General features: G+C 55.3%; 7 protein-coding genes across 7 annotated transcripts; 5 read left to right on the top strand and 2 right to left on the bottom strand.

The window, feature by feature from the left end:
• Positions 1-667: 667 nt before the first annotated feature.
• On the top strand, positions 668-1,327 carry J7T54_005071 (uncharacterized protein; the record flags this gene model as incomplete). The annotated part of the gene is made up of 1 exon (XM_051505805.1): positions 668-1,327. One exon carries the CDS (start codon positions 668-670, stop codon positions 1,325-1,327), a length of 660 nt encoding a protein of 219 aa, XP_051362717.1.
• A 1,146-nt stretch (positions 1,328-2,473) lies between these two features.
• J7T54_005070 (mannosyl-oligosaccharide alpha-1) lies at positions 2,474-4,039 on the top strand (the record flags this gene model as incomplete). The annotated part of the gene is made up of 2 exons (XM_051505804.1): positions 2,474-3,871; positions 3,920-4,039. 2 exons carry the CDS (start codon positions 2,474-2,476, stop codon positions 4,037-4,039), a joined length of 1,518 nt encoding a protein of 505 aa, XP_051362716.1.
• A 102-nt stretch (positions 4,040-4,141) lies between these two features.
• On the bottom strand, positions 4,142-5,433 carry J7T54_005069 (Mitochondrial dicarboxylate transporter-like protein; the record flags this gene model as incomplete). Its single annotated transcript, XM_051505803.1, has 6 exons — positions 4,142-4,268; positions 4,318-4,406; positions 4,457-4,625; positions 4,672-5,029; positions 5,298-5,329; positions 5,378-5,433. 6 exons carry the CDS (start codon positions 5,431-5,433, stop codon positions 4,142-4,144), a joined length of 831 nt encoding a protein of 276 aa, XP_051362715.1.
• A 587-nt stretch (positions 5,434-6,020) lies between these two features.
• On the top strand, positions 6,021-6,927 carry J7T54_005068 (Dol-P-Man:Man(5)GlcNAc(2)-PP-Dol alpha-mannosyltransferase-like protein; the record flags this gene model as incomplete). The annotated part of the gene is made up of 2 exons (XM_051505802.1): positions 6,021-6,179; positions 6,235-6,927. 2 exons carry the CDS (start codon positions 6,021-6,023, stop codon positions 6,925-6,927), a joined length of 852 nt encoding a protein of 283 aa, XP_051362714.1.
• A 167-nt stretch (positions 6,928-7,094) lies between these two features.
• J7T54_005067 (Succinyl-CoA:3-ketoacid coenzyme A transferase-like protein) lies at positions 7,095-8,893 on the bottom strand (the record flags this gene model as incomplete). The annotated part of the gene is made up of 3 exons (XM_051505800.1): positions 7,095-8,173; positions 8,237-8,521; positions 8,578-8,893. The coding sequence occupies 3 exons, from the start codon at positions 8,891-8,893 to the stop codon at positions 7,095-7,097; spliced, it is 1,680 nt and encodes a 559-aa protein (XP_051362713.1).
• A 1,685-nt stretch (positions 8,894-10,578) lies between these two features.
• Positions 10,579-12,874, top strand: J7T54_005066 (putative transporter -like protein; the record flags this gene model as incomplete). Its single annotated transcript, XM_051505799.1, has 6 exons — positions 10,579-10,759; positions 10,865-11,012; positions 11,065-11,273; positions 11,326-12,238; positions 12,481-12,569; positions 12,657-12,874. The coding sequence occupies 6 exons, from the start codon at positions 10,579-10,581 to the stop codon at positions 12,872-12,874; spliced, it is 1,758 nt and encodes a 585-aa protein (XP_051362712.1).
• A 128-nt stretch (positions 12,875-13,002) lies between these two features.
• On the top strand, positions 13,003-13,580 carry J7T54_005065 (uncharacterized protein; the record flags this gene model as incomplete). Its single annotated transcript, XM_051505798.1, has 3 exons — positions 13,003-13,255; positions 13,324-13,437; positions 13,515-13,580. Coding segments are annotated over 3 exons (433 nt in total), but the record flags the coding sequence as incomplete, so codon positions are not given.
• Between the last annotated feature and the right edge of the window lie 233 nt (positions 13,581-13,813).

Below are 13,813 nucleotides of genomic sequence, written 5' to 3'. Positions count from 1 at the left end.
GGACACCTCGGTCTTGTCGACCAGCTACTGCTCAGGCCAAAGTTTCGGGCGCGATTGCACCGACGGAGGTTACAACGTGTCGTACCAGCAGCCTAACGAAGACGTTGTTTTCCGACCCGAGGGAAATGGGCTTCTGTAAGGTCTCGGAATCACAAGCACCCCAATGCGCATAGTGCGTGATCCTGTGGTATTTGATCTTGGCCAGGCGGGCAATCATTCTATCACTCTCGTGGAGGCTCAGTACATAACGTATCCGAATGGAGAGAAGTATATCTTTCTGGCTGGGTGCCTATCCGTCGGTGCTGAGGACCCCGCGTAACAGTTTGAGGACATCGACGCCCTATCAATCCCCTGATGTTTGAAAGAGGAGGATCTTGTTCCTTTAAGTTCATTCGGGTTGCATATCGGCCCGACAGTGCCAGGGGCAAGCCTGCAAGGGTCTCTGGTATTCGGCGGCTACGACAAGAATCGTGTCGTTGGTCCTATCTTGAGTCTGCCAGGCACTTTTACCGATACTCTCGTGCTGCAAGATATCAGCATCAAGGTCATCGAAGGTGGCTCGCCGTTCGATTTTGACTCCGATTCTATGGACGGTCTTCTGAGAAGGGACAATCCAGACTCCTACACCAAAGGTTTAGACGTCCATCTCGAGCCCTGCAGTCCTTACATGACCTTACCGAAGTCGACATGCGAAAACATTGCCAAACATCTCCCAATCTCATACCGCGAAGATCTGGGCCTTTATATCTGGAACATCGACGAGGGTCGATACAGGAACATTGTTCGCTCCGCGTCAGCGCCCTCATTCGCGTTCATGGGCGAAGACAACACTGCTGGTTTCACAATCAACGTACCTTTCCGCTACCTGAACTTGACACTGGAACCGCCTTTGACAAATGGCGCCGTCCAATACTTTCTATGCAGTACGGGGGGCGATAAAAACGCCGTCCTCGGTCGTGCCTTTCTCCAGGACGCCTTCTTGGGCGCCAACCGGGAGAGAGGAGCATTTTGGCTAGGCCAAGCTCCCCGGCCAAATATCCAAAGCCGCTCAGACCATTTCACAATCGACTCGGATGGCACTACGATAGAGACCAGCTCGAATGACTGGGAGACATCATGGGATGGGTTCTGGGAGGTCCTGGAGAGCGCTGAGCCTTCTCCCGCTCCTTCGTCCGCTCCTTCTGCTTCTGCTTCTGCCTCACCTTCTCTTCCGCCGTCCACCGACGAGAGCATGTCAATGGGCACGAACATAGGAATTGGAGTTGGCACCGGTGCCGCAGTCCTCTTGCTCTTTGCCGGGCTTCTGCTCTGGATGCGGAAAAGGTGAGCCAAGAAGAACCCGGTGAAAGTTTCAGCAAACAACAGTGACACACGGCTATTCTGAAGAGATGAAGAAGAAGACCAAGCCTGACTGGTACTTTGGCGATGCGTATAGCTCCGTGGGGCCTGAGTTGCCTGATCAATCTTACTACGGGAATGGAGGGCATGCAGTGCATGGCGGACGTGACAACAGGATCGCGTACGAGCTGCAGTGATTGGAGATGGGCAGTGCGTGATCCTTACAATCGAGCATGCACAATTAGGATACCTTGCGCCATTTGCTATCGCAGCTGCAGTATCTGTATGATTGGTGATGATTTAAGGGTGACATCGTCTGCTAAATTGATTGTGAGTGCGTTGCTGTAGGGCAGTCTCGCGCTCTAGACTGGTAAGGCGGGGGATGTGAAAGAAGAGTTGATTGTCAGCAGAACAGAGCTGTACACAATCGGCGGCCACGTTTGCCGCAATAAAACAATTAGGCTGAGGCGCCAAAAGGCTATTGACAGCGCAACTGGAGGAGGTTGAGGAAGAAGTGAAGAGGGCAGGCAACATTTAGAAAGGCGCTAATCTGATCCCTGTGCGCCGTGCCGCTTTAGCTCAATGTTAAGGTAAATTCCGAAGTACTGGCACCCAATTAGGAGTCGCCTTTAATTGCCGCCTTGGCTCCTGTGTCCCGACAGGTGCAGGCGGCACACGAACGTCGCCTCAGGCGCCACTTTCAAGGCAGAACGCGGTTTCAACTTCCAACACGCGCTTCCACAACCATCATTGAGGATTTCCGCAGCCAAGCCAAGCGCTCAACTGCTGGACACTTACTCTCTCGCGTCTTGTCCTGGCCCTGCTTCTCGCACAGTACTGACCCTCTTGCGAAACTCTCTTGGCGGCATTCATCTCGATGGCTTGAGTTTCGGAGTCGCTCACCTTCTCAGGAGCCAGGATATGGAGTTGTTGTCTCGTTTCATTCAATCCACTCCGCGCGCGTTTGAAAATGGTGTCGCGACGTCGAAGTCAACGCGTTGTCACTCTACTCATTTCAGCGTCCTTTGTAACTTCGGTATTTTACCTCTTATCCTCTTCATCACAGCCTCGCGTGCGCTTCATTCCCAACAGCTTCGATTGGGCCCAAGCGCATGAGTATCACCCCGCCAACTCCATGAAGAATTTGCCAGTTGGCCATCCAAAGTCGGCTCCTCAGATTCAAGCACCCCGGAGCTCGTTCAGACACCCAAGCACAACGGACCCACGTCGTCAAGAGGTGCTCAGAGTCTTCAAGCGGAGCTACGCTGCCTACAGTCAGCATGCTTGGATGCGAGACGAGCTTACGCCCGTCACTGGGGCTGGTAAGGACACTTTTGGCGGGTGGGCGGCTACACTGGTCGACACGCTGGACACCCTCTGGATTATGGGCCTCAAGACAGAGTTCTACGAAGCTACCAACGCAATTGTTGGAATGGACTTCTCAACCACGCCAGATGGAGCTGGTGCGGTCAACCTGTTCGAAACCACCATTCGGCATCTCGGAGGGCTACTGGGTGCCTACGATCTGAGCGGGGAACGAGCACTGCTACTGAAAGCCGTGGAGCTGGGAGAGATGCTGTACAAAGCCTTTGATACCCCGAACCGATTGCCAGGCTTCTGGCTGAATTTTGAAGAAGTAAGGAAGGGCATCCAGATTGCGGGGACCAACGACCCTTCAGCGTGTCCTGCGTCGCTGAGTCTCGAATTCACCCGGCTTTCTCAGATCACGGGAGACCCCAAATTCTACGACGCAGCAGACCGCGTGACTCGTTTCCTTGAGGACGTCCAGGACAAGACAAAGTTGCCGGGAATGTGGCCCGTGACCTTGAATTTTCGGGAGCAACAAGCACCTGGCGATACGTTCTCGCTTGGTGCGCTCGCCGATTCATTGTACGAGTATCTGCCAAAGATGCACCTACTTTTGGGCGGCCTGGACGACACCTACGAGAAGCTATACCGAGCATCGATGCAACAGGTGGTCAAACACCTGCTCTATCGGCCAATGCTACCGGACAATGCAGATATTTTGTTTCTGGGTGATGTACACATTCCTTGGAACGAGGTTCAGCGGGTGCCGGAGGGGCAGCACTTGACCTGCTTTGCCGGAGGCATGTTTGGTCTGGGCGGGAAGCTGTTCGACATCGATGCCCACATTGATATTGGTGAGCGACTGGCTCGGGGTTGTGGCTGGGCGTATGGCCAGTTCCCAACCGGTGTCATGCCCGAGATTTTTAACCTCATTCCATGCGACACCATAGAAGGTTGTACTTGGGACGAAGACAAATGGCTCAAGCAAGGCGATCAGACACTTAACAGAGGCTGGATGAATGCTCGCGACCCTCGATACATCCTCCGCCCGGAGGCAATCGAAAGCATCTTCCTACTGTATAGGATGACAGGCAAGGAAGACCTACGCGATCTGGCTTGGGATATGTTCCAAGGGATAGTACGCTCCACCGAGACAAGCCTCGCATATTCGGCTATTCGAGATGTGACAGCTATCGACACGACTGAAAAGGAGGATTGCATGGAGGTAATGTTGCTTGACCCACGTACCGACATGACACTGACGATTTGACAGAGCTTTTGGCTTGCAGAGACGCTGAAGTACTTCTACCTCATTTTCTCGCCGGTAGATCTCATAAGTCTCGACGACTATGTGCTCAACACCGAGGCTCACCCATTTCGACGCCCAAAATGAACAAGAAAGCTTAATACATATAGACGCATTCGGCACCAAATCACCACCAGTTCGTGAGGTATATGTATCGTTGCTCCGGGGTATCTGCACCTACGATCATGATCATCGCGACTCTGCCTTGGCCGCGACAGGCGTACCAGCCGGGATCATGGCCTCTGTTGCCGGCATTCTCCACTGTGTCAGATTGCGCAACTGCTCCATGAACACAAATGTGAGCACTGTGTGTGGTCTGCTGAGGTTTTAGCAGGGAATCCGACGGTTGTGGCTGGTATTCCTACGTGAGACGCAACCAGGCCGGCAGCCAGCCCTTCATGAGGAATCGAGGACCTTCCTCCGTGAGACTCTTCTTGACGATCTGAATAATGCCCTACAACAGGTTAACGGTGACCCGAAAAGCAAAGTCAAACGATCACTTACACCATCAGCTCCCGAGGCTGTCGCGCTCTGAACTCTGCTCTTGAGGACGTCGGCAGGCGCACAGATGGTGGTCGCTACAGTACCGGCACTCAGTGATGCGAGAGTGTGTGTGCCGACGTCGTCCTTCATCCCGAATGTCCCCACGAGATGCTGCTTTGTCTTAGCGTACCTACGAGTATCAGTGTGCCTCTTGGATCAATGTCTGCCAAACTTACGTTGCGATTTGCCCGACGTTCATCAGCACGCTTCGGGTGATATTTGCGCCGACACCCCGGCTAAAGGTCGAAAGGCCCTCATCGAGGGCAACTCGGTACAGGCCATGGAAGCCGTTGGAGTAAGTGAATCGTTGCGCGGCGGGCTTTGCGCCGTCGGCGCACATGCGCACGAGAACAATCTCGGCAGGGTTGCCGACCAGACCTGCAAGGCCTCCCGCCAGTCCAGCACAGGTGATGGTGGCTGCCATTGACAACTTCTCCTGCCCGTAATACCGCTTTGCCTTTTCTGCAATGATGTTGTACAGGCCAAATCTTGTTGTCGAGTATGTGGATTGGCGGAGAATGGATGCTGACAGGCCTGTCCACAACGAAGGAATTCCTGATCCGAAAATTGAGTACCTTGTCACGCGGTCTGAGCATACAGGGCGACCTACCATCTCGAGCTGCGAATCCCTGGAGAGCTCGGAACATAGTTTCTCTTGATTTCAGAACTTGCATGCGACTGTACTGGTCAGGTGCCATTGCGACGCGACTTGAGACTCTATTCTCACTACTTAGTCTGGTCTAGAGGATGAGCTGTCCCTAGTCAGCCCCTGTCTTCTCTGGATTTGTATCGAGTCACTCACTGAAGCAGACGGCCATGGATGCGGCTGCCCCTCTGCGATAATTGTTAGATCTGGTTTCCGTACTCGGAAGTGAAGCTTACCCAAGCCAGAATGGCTCCTTGGGCTTGGATGCTGACGCGGGCTTGTACGACGACATTGTGGAAGCTCGGCGTGAAGTTGCTCTGCCTGTGATGAGTGATAGTGTGAAAAGGCAAGAAAGCCTCAGAAAAGCATGCTTGCCGACCTAGCTATGATGTTTTATCAAACCAAAACCCCAAGAGTAATCACAAGCAATCGGGCACAGAGGACTAGCCGATTGCTCTGGTCCTTGGCAAGTTCATGTGCGCTGGGGTTGACGCCGGTCCTTGAACTGGGGAGCGAAACGACAACCCACTTCTCCGCACAGAGGGGTAGACAGACCAGGTATGCAAAGATCAGAACCTTGAATCAATGGAGGTACAGGATGCTTTTTCAAAAGCCGGAGCAGTGACATTGCAGTATGTCGCATGCTCGGTCGGCGTCAAAAGTAGTCTCCGGCGATGCAGCCTCCCCGCCCCACACTGACCCCCACGACACGGACATCAGAAGTAGAGGCCGGACAGGGAGCGCCTCGGCCTGGATTTGGCATCCGTCCGTCCATCGGCGAGATTGATTCGCATCTCCAAACAAAAGCGGCTCGCATGCCACCGTGAGCGCAGTCGCGGCACGCGAGAAGACTTGCCAGCACAAATTCTACCACCCATCATGCCGAAACTGGCACCCAGCCTCAAGGCGCTCATCAATGCGCCCTTTGCGCGCCCAGACCCGACCGCTGCCACAGCGCGCATCACCGAGGTATACAAAGCCATTGCCAGTGACGCCGCCAAGCACAAGGTTGGCTTGCAACCGTGGGTGACTCTAACGGTATGTCAAGATCAATTCAATTTTCCATGACTTTGAAAGCTCACGGTTCGTTCAGTCTGCCGCCACTTTCACCCTGAACTCACCCGAGTCCCTCGCTGCCCTCCACAAGGTCGCGTCCGAATCGGCACCTTCGAGCCTCGCCAACCCCAAGGTCCAGACTGCCGAACTGATCCGCGAGGTCGGACTCAAATGCATTTCCTTCAATGGAATCCCGCGGAACATCAATTGTCTGAATGCATTTTACGCCTCACTGCCGGCGGACGTGACATCGCAACTCGCCACAAGGGGCACGCGGCAACCGACCGAGGCCAACCTGGCCGATATCACAAAGCGCGGCCGTGGACTTTGGAACAGCGTGTACGCTCCGTTCGAGAACAAGCTCGTGGAGAAATTGGCGACGTCGCATCCCGACCTGCCGGTGCACATTCTGAACAGCCATTACGGGCCGCTGCTGTCGGATCCGTCAGAGAGACATGGACTGGCCAAGACTGGTCGTGTGCTGACGAGCGTCATTGCCATCGCGTGCCTCCGTGCGCAGACTGGCGTGGGACCCCAGGTGCTGAGCCACGTCTTTGGGCTGAGGAAGGGGATCGAGGACGGCAGCTACAAGACGGCTGGCGAGGAGGCCGTCGAGGGCGCCGAGTGGCTGGCGTCGGACGAGGGCAGCGAGTGGATCTTGCGATCGGTTGACTCGATCTCGGAGGCATTGGGCGGTGGCAACTTTGCGAGGCCTGGAGCCAAGCTATAGAACGCAAGAATAGACGAGATGTGTAGATGCAGCTGTGCATGAATAGAATTGAGGCTCAGTCACCTTGCAGAGTGTCCACGGCATTATGTCTATTGGTGTTTCTTTATATATTCTATGTAGTCTATACGCTATGTCGCATTTCTCTCTATGAATAGGCAGGGGTTCATCTAAGCCATGGTGCGCAAGCTCTTGGCCACGGTGAAGGGCGCGTCCGTCTTGGCCCTCACCTCGTCAACGTCCACCCCAGGAGCTATCTCGGTCAAGGTCAAGGCGCCCGCCTCGCGGTCGACCTCGAAAACGCAGAGGTCGGTGATGATGGTGCTGACGACCCTTGCGCCGGTCAGGGGCAGGCTGCAATCCTGGACAATCTTGGAGCTTCCGTCCTTGGCGACGTGCTCGGTCGTGACGACAATCTTAGTCTGCTGCGGGTTGGACACGAGGTCCATAGCGCCTCCCATGCCCTTGACCACCTTGCCGGGTATCATGTAATTCGCGAGGTCACCGGCCGCGCTGACCTGCAGGGCGCCTAGGATGGAGACGTCAATGTGCCCACCACGGATCATGCCAAAGGACTCGGCACTGTCGAACGTGGCGGCACCGGGCATCAGGGTCACAGTCTCCTTGCCGGCATTGACAATGTCAGCGTCCATGTCGGCCTCCGTCGCAGGGTGAGGACCCATGCCCAGGATGCCATTCTCTGATTGCAGCCACACCTTGCGATCGGTGGGCAGGAAGGCCGGTGCCGATGTTGGCAGTCCGACACCCAGGTTCACATAGTATCCTTCTTGGAGCTCCTCTGCTGCTCGGCGTGCGATGCGATCGCGGCGAATCTGCGACGCGCTTGGCGCGGCCTGGTCCTTGGCTGGTGTGGATGGCTTCTCGAGCTTGGGACTCTCAATGGTCTTGGGAGCTGTCGCTGGAACGATGCGGTCGACGTAGATGCCGGGGAGATGGACGTCGTTGGGGTCAATAGAGCCAACGGGCACAATCTCCTCCGCCTCGACAATAGTGACGGTGGCGGCCTTGGCCATGATCGTACCAAAGGCCTTTGTCGTATACCTGAAGACGCAGTTGCCGGCCTCGTCGGCCTTCCAGACGCGAACAATGGCCACTTCGCCGGGGAGAGCCTTCTCCATGATAAATGTCTTGCCGTTGAACTCGCGCGTCTCCCTCTCGTGGCCGTACTTGACGACCTTGCCTAAACTGTCGTATTGGGATGGGATCTTCCCCTTTTCTAGGAGAGAGTCTGGACGATAATTAGCCATGGCAGTCCAAGAATTCTCGCGTCAACAAGGGAATGGAAACGTACGGGCGCCCGTGGGTGTGAAGAATGCAGGGATTCCTGCACCGGCTGCTCTGATCCTTTCGGCCAGGGTGCCCTGGGGGCACAGCTCAATAGCAATGTCGCCGTCTAAGTATTGTTTTTCGAGTGTCTTGTTGTTGCCGAGGAACGAAATGATGAGGTTTTTGACCTGACCGGACGACGTCAGGAGGGACAGGCCACCCATCCCTTCCTTGCCCGCATTGTTGGAGACGGCCGTGAGACTGTGCAGCGAGTCGATGCCGCGACGGTGAAGAGCGCGGATAAGCGTCTCTGCGTGCAATCGTCAGTTTTGTCCCGCGCGTCTACCAGTGGCATCCAGGCCTTACCTGCAACTCCACAAAGTCCAAAGCCGGAGCTCAAGATAGTCGATCCGCTCTGCACGTCTGCGACCGCCTCGTCCGCATCTCGATATAGCTTCGAGGCGCGCCTCGTGGCAGAGGGTGCTTTGGGATTGTTGGCGGATAGAATCCTTGCCGTTGTGGTGAATTGCCTGCCCGCGCGCGCTGGTGGCGCTGTGTGTGTGCATGGCACGACAAGTGTGGCGTTTCGGGCTGTGCATGACGCTGCCGCCGTCCGTCGAGCGATACGGCTCGAGGCTCGAAGGGCCGGGCGTGGCGCGGTGTACTGGCGAAGGGCGAGCATGATGATATCGATCTGGTTGTGCGCTGCTCCTGGGCGACGAGCAGGAATTGTAGATGAGGAGCTACGTGTAGGGTGACGGTCGAGGCTTGGGTATAAATATGACAGCCGGTAATAAATGGCATTTCGGCAATGAAGCTCCATTGCCCCGTCCGCTGCGAACGCTGAACGAGCATACCCATCTTTTTGAGGCTGGCTGGGCGAATGAGGTCGCAGTGTTGGGTCGCTGCCAGTCCATTCTTAATCGCGCATGGAGCCATGCTCCTGATTATCTGATCGAGGCGGCCTCAACTCGTCGAGTTCGATTCGGAAACGCCGTGAGGAAATCTCAGCCAGCATGAGAATGGCATTGATGAAGCCATCGCCAAATTTAGTTGGATGCTGTCATTGGCATCAGTGGCTGCATGTTAAGGTGTCGGCTAAATGTTCCAGACCCACCAGCGCCGCTGAGTGCAGTGGCTGGTTGGGTGCCCTGAGGCAGCAGGGGCAGGCATTCCAAGCCCTCTATCGCACTTGTTAGCTGGTACTGGTGGCTGGGCCCTCCGACCTGCCAGATCGAAGTATCGACTAGCATCTCTGATTGAGTATCAAAGGAACAATTTCAACATGGCCAAGCGCACACAATCGGCCGCGAGTCACCATATAAGCAGACTGCCTACCCTAGGTACATATCACAAGGCGACGCAATAGCGCGCCTGGCCTGATTTCTCTTTCTTATTCTCCATGAATTTGCTGGTGGACAATCTGAAGTGAGATAATAAATTGAAAAACACGGAGGAATGTCCGGATCTTAATCTGTGCGCCGATGCACAGGTGGTGCTTGATAACTTGATCGCCAGCTAAAACAAAAACCCCAACCCGGCAGTTCGCTGTGCGGGGAACCATGTCGGGATGACCACCCCCGCGAACTGCAGGCTTTACAATGTGACCTTGATACATTGATATTTATTGTCCCTCGGGCTAGGTCAAGAATTCCGGATACTCGGCATAGTTTCGCTGCTCAGAAGTAAGCCCGAATGGCTTGTTGAGACTCACACAACCATCACAGCGACCTTATCATGAGGACTCCTGTCCGCGGACGCCCCCATCCTTCGTGCCAGCCCCCAAACTCCTATCCTTGAGCACACTTCTTGACTCTAATTTTACTGCCGACTACCCCGCATGTCTCGCTTGACGGACTCTCTTTTGGTGGCCGAACAGGGGGTTTCCCTAGATTCACTGGCGGAGTCCGGATCGCGTGGGGAGAGTTTTGGGCCTCGACAGTCTCCTACCCCGGATCCCACATCGGCAAGATCAACAAGCGCTGACTATCGAGCAGTCGATTGGCCCATGCAAGACCTGATCCCCTCGCTCAGTCGAACGCTTCACGCTGATCCAGTGCGCCTCTGCGAAGGAACGCTACATCACACTAATGTGCGATGGATACCAACTGCAACGCTCCGCCTCTTACCCCCGAGGGGGTCCCCGTATATTAGATCCGACCCTCTCGTTATTTCGTTCAACTGCCCTCCCTTTTCATTGCCATCTCAGCCCGAGTTCGTTTTGCTCTCCCCGTCTCTTGCCAGGTTCATCTACCCCGGACCCACCCTGGATTGACGAGAGTGAGCAATTGGCCTAGCCCAACCCAGCATTTTCGACTCTCGCGAATTCTTCTAGCTCAGACGTTGCACAACTGGCCCCAACTCGACATGGCCGCGTCGATCGAGAAGCGCACCTCGCGGGAAGAGCATGTTGACACCTTTGCCGACGACGAGAAGAAGCCTGGCTTCTCTGCGCAGGAGCCCGGTGCCGACTACTCGGGTGCCGTCAGGAAGACGGACCCAGAGGAGATCAAGTTGGTCCGCAAGCTCGACTGGATGATCATGGTGTGTATCCCCCTGTATGGAACCTTGCGTCTCTATATACTGATTGCATGCAGCGTACATCAAAGTCTCACCCATGATTGAGACAAAAACGATGTCTAACACTCAACAGCCACACTTTGCGTCATGTACTTCCTCAACTACGTGGACCGAAACGCCATTGCACAGGCTCGTATCAACGATATCGAAGAGGATCTAGGTATGACTGGCAACGACTTCAACACTGCCGTCTCCATCCTCTTCGTTGGCTATGTTCTCATGTGCGACTCACCCCCTGCACTCATGAGCACGTCCAATTCTGACCCCTGACAGGCAAATTCCCTCTAACATGTTGATCACAAAGGTCAAGCCTGGCATGTACATGAGTGCTTGGATGTTAGTCTGGGCTGTTGTCTCGGCCTGTACCGCCCTCGTGCAGAACTTTGCCGGCATTGTGGCGTGTCGCTTCTTCCTTGGTGTCACGGAGGCACCCTTCTACCCTGGCGCGACGTACATGCTGTCTACCTTTTACACACGCAAGGGTATGTACAACCAAATAGAGCTTAATGAAGGGAGAATGCTAACGAATCGCAGAGGTTGCCTCTCGTATCGCCATGCTCTACTGCGCTCAGATTCTGGCCACCGGTTTCTCAGGCCTCATTGCCGCCGGCATCTTTGCTGGTCTCGACGACGTTCGCGGTCTCGAGGGCTGGCGATGGCTTTTTATCCTCGAGGGTGCAGCCACTGCGCTCATGGCGTTGGTGGGATTCTGGCTCCTGCCCGACACACCCTCGACCACGCGCTGGTTGAATGAGCGCGAGCGTGAGCTTGCGCACACGCGCATGGTCAAGGACAGGCCGGCGAACCACGGCACCGAGGGCTCGGCCCTGGAGGGTCTCAAGCAGGCCTGCAGGGACAAGCGTACCTGGCTGTTCATCCTGATGCAGAATTTTCATCTTTCGGCCTGCTCCTTCAACTCCTTCTTCCCGACCGTGGTCAGGACACTGGGCTTCAGCGACACCATCACCCTGGTCCTGACCTGCCCCCCCTTCATTTTTGCCGGAGCGGCCGGTATCCTGTTTGGCTGGTCCTCCGGTCGCCTCCACGAGCGTACCTGGCACATCACCGTGGGCCTGACGTGCGCCATTGTCGGATTCGCCGTCGCCGCTGCCACTCTCAACGTGCCGGCGCGCTACGTGTCGTTCTTCATCTTGGCCAGCGGTGCCTACTCGGTCAACTCGGTCATCATCGGCTGGGCGTCCTCGACCCTGTCGCAGACCAAGGAGAAGAAGGCCGTCGTGCTTGCCATGACCAATGTTGGTGGCCAGATTGGTTACATCTACGGCGCCTACCTGTGGCCCAAGTCGGATGACCCTCGATATGTCATCGGCTTTAGCGCTTCGGCCGCGTTCGCGCTGGCTTCCATTGGCTGCGCTTGGTTCATTCGAGTTTTGTTGATCCGCGAGAACAGGAAGATCAGGGCGTCGACGTCGGAGCACGTGAATTTGTACGGATACTAAAGGACGTCGTGGTGGTTTAGAATAGGAACAGGATGAAGCATCGGAGGTACACATATCTGATGCGAGCCAGATTGAATCGGTTCTCAAGTCAATGAGACACATGACACACATCGTATAGCATCAATGCTTCCTCCCATCGACGTGCGACTCCGAATGTGGTGGGGCAGCAATGCCGTCGAACCCAGACGAAGCCCGTATAGCCGCTGTGATTGGGCTCGCCGGGGCTCAGGAAGTATCAGCATGGCCTGTACCATGTCGGCATTGCCCTTGTCGTTCCAAACGTTGACGACACCGATGATTATGAACATCGCGCAAAGCGTGCGTACCCATGCCGAAGAGATAGGTGGTCCTACACCCCAACGCACTGCGCCGAGGTGATGAAAATGCCCCGGACACTCCGCACAGAAACCGACCAGAAGTATGACGATGTTGCCAGCAAGGAAGGCGATGAAGATGAAAGCGGAGAACACACCGAGCGCGGCGACGATCACCCGGTTCGGGCCAAACTCTGTCACGAGCCATTCGTTGGCCAGGCCGCCAATGAAGCAGCTGACGACGCTGGAGCTGCTCAGACCGGCTTGCCAACCAGAAGACAGCTGCGCGCCACCACCGGGTTCAACTAATTGCCCGAATTGCGGCGCGAGCTGAGGGTAAGCATACAAGTAAGTTGCCGATAAGGATGGGCATTATCGACCGTACAACCGACAAAGGAGATGGTATCCATAGCGTCACCCTAGGCCTCGATTTCCCAATGTTTCGCCCCGCCCACCCAGGGACCGTACTGGAGAACGACACAAAGTTCCTGATTACCATTTGCATATTATACAAAACTACGTTTGTCGACATGGACAAGAAAGGCTCAGTCGAATCATGGTACATTATTGCGATCAACCACCTCTCCAAGGAAGTGAAGTTGGGCATAGGAGGCTGGCTGGGACCCGGTGAGCTTCCTCCTGTCGAAAACACTGATGACTGGGCCGTCGCGCCTACCGAGTTCATCGATGGTATCCCGAGGAGCTCTACCCTGGTGGCGAGCCAGTGATCAGTTTGATGACCCTGACGATAGACTCAGACTCTTGGCGCTCTTCATCCACTTATACCACCAACACGACAAAGGTACAAGTCGTTGTGGACTCTGGCAACGACATGAACCTCATGCCACCCGGGATCGCCGAGTCTGTTGACGGTCTGTTCGAGCCGCCGGCCACGTTCAGAGAGGACTTGAATATGCCTGTATGGATGAGGCTGACGAGGCCTGGTCAGTGGTCATCGACCGTCTGTCGGCCAAAGCCGACTTTGGGCAGCAGAACATGTACAAATACAAGACCAGTCTTCCACTATACATCGCGGTAGCACACCAGCCAATCTCGATCATAATGTCGAATGAAATAACTACTCACTCAACATACACACCGAAGCTCCCACTATGCAGCTCACCTCACTCTCTCTGGCTGTCATCAGTCTCGCTGGCGTGGCCGTCGGTCAGAAGCCTGTATACCTTTCCAGCATATCCCTAGTAGAACTTGCAAGATTCGAACCTACATCGTAATGATTAAAAGTCA

The sequence above is a fragment of the Emericellopsis cladophorae genome (genome assembly GCF_022114955.1).
Source record: "Emericellopsis cladophorae strain MUM 19.33 chromosome Unknown NODE_17_length_331089_cov_116_747350, whole genome shotgun sequence".
NCBI classification, from domain to species: domain Eukaryota; kingdom Fungi; phylum Ascomycota; class Sordariomycetes; order Hypocreales; family Bionectriaceae; genus Emericellopsis; species Emericellopsis cladophorae.
This window is presented reverse-complemented; position numbering and strand designations above follow the sequence as displayed.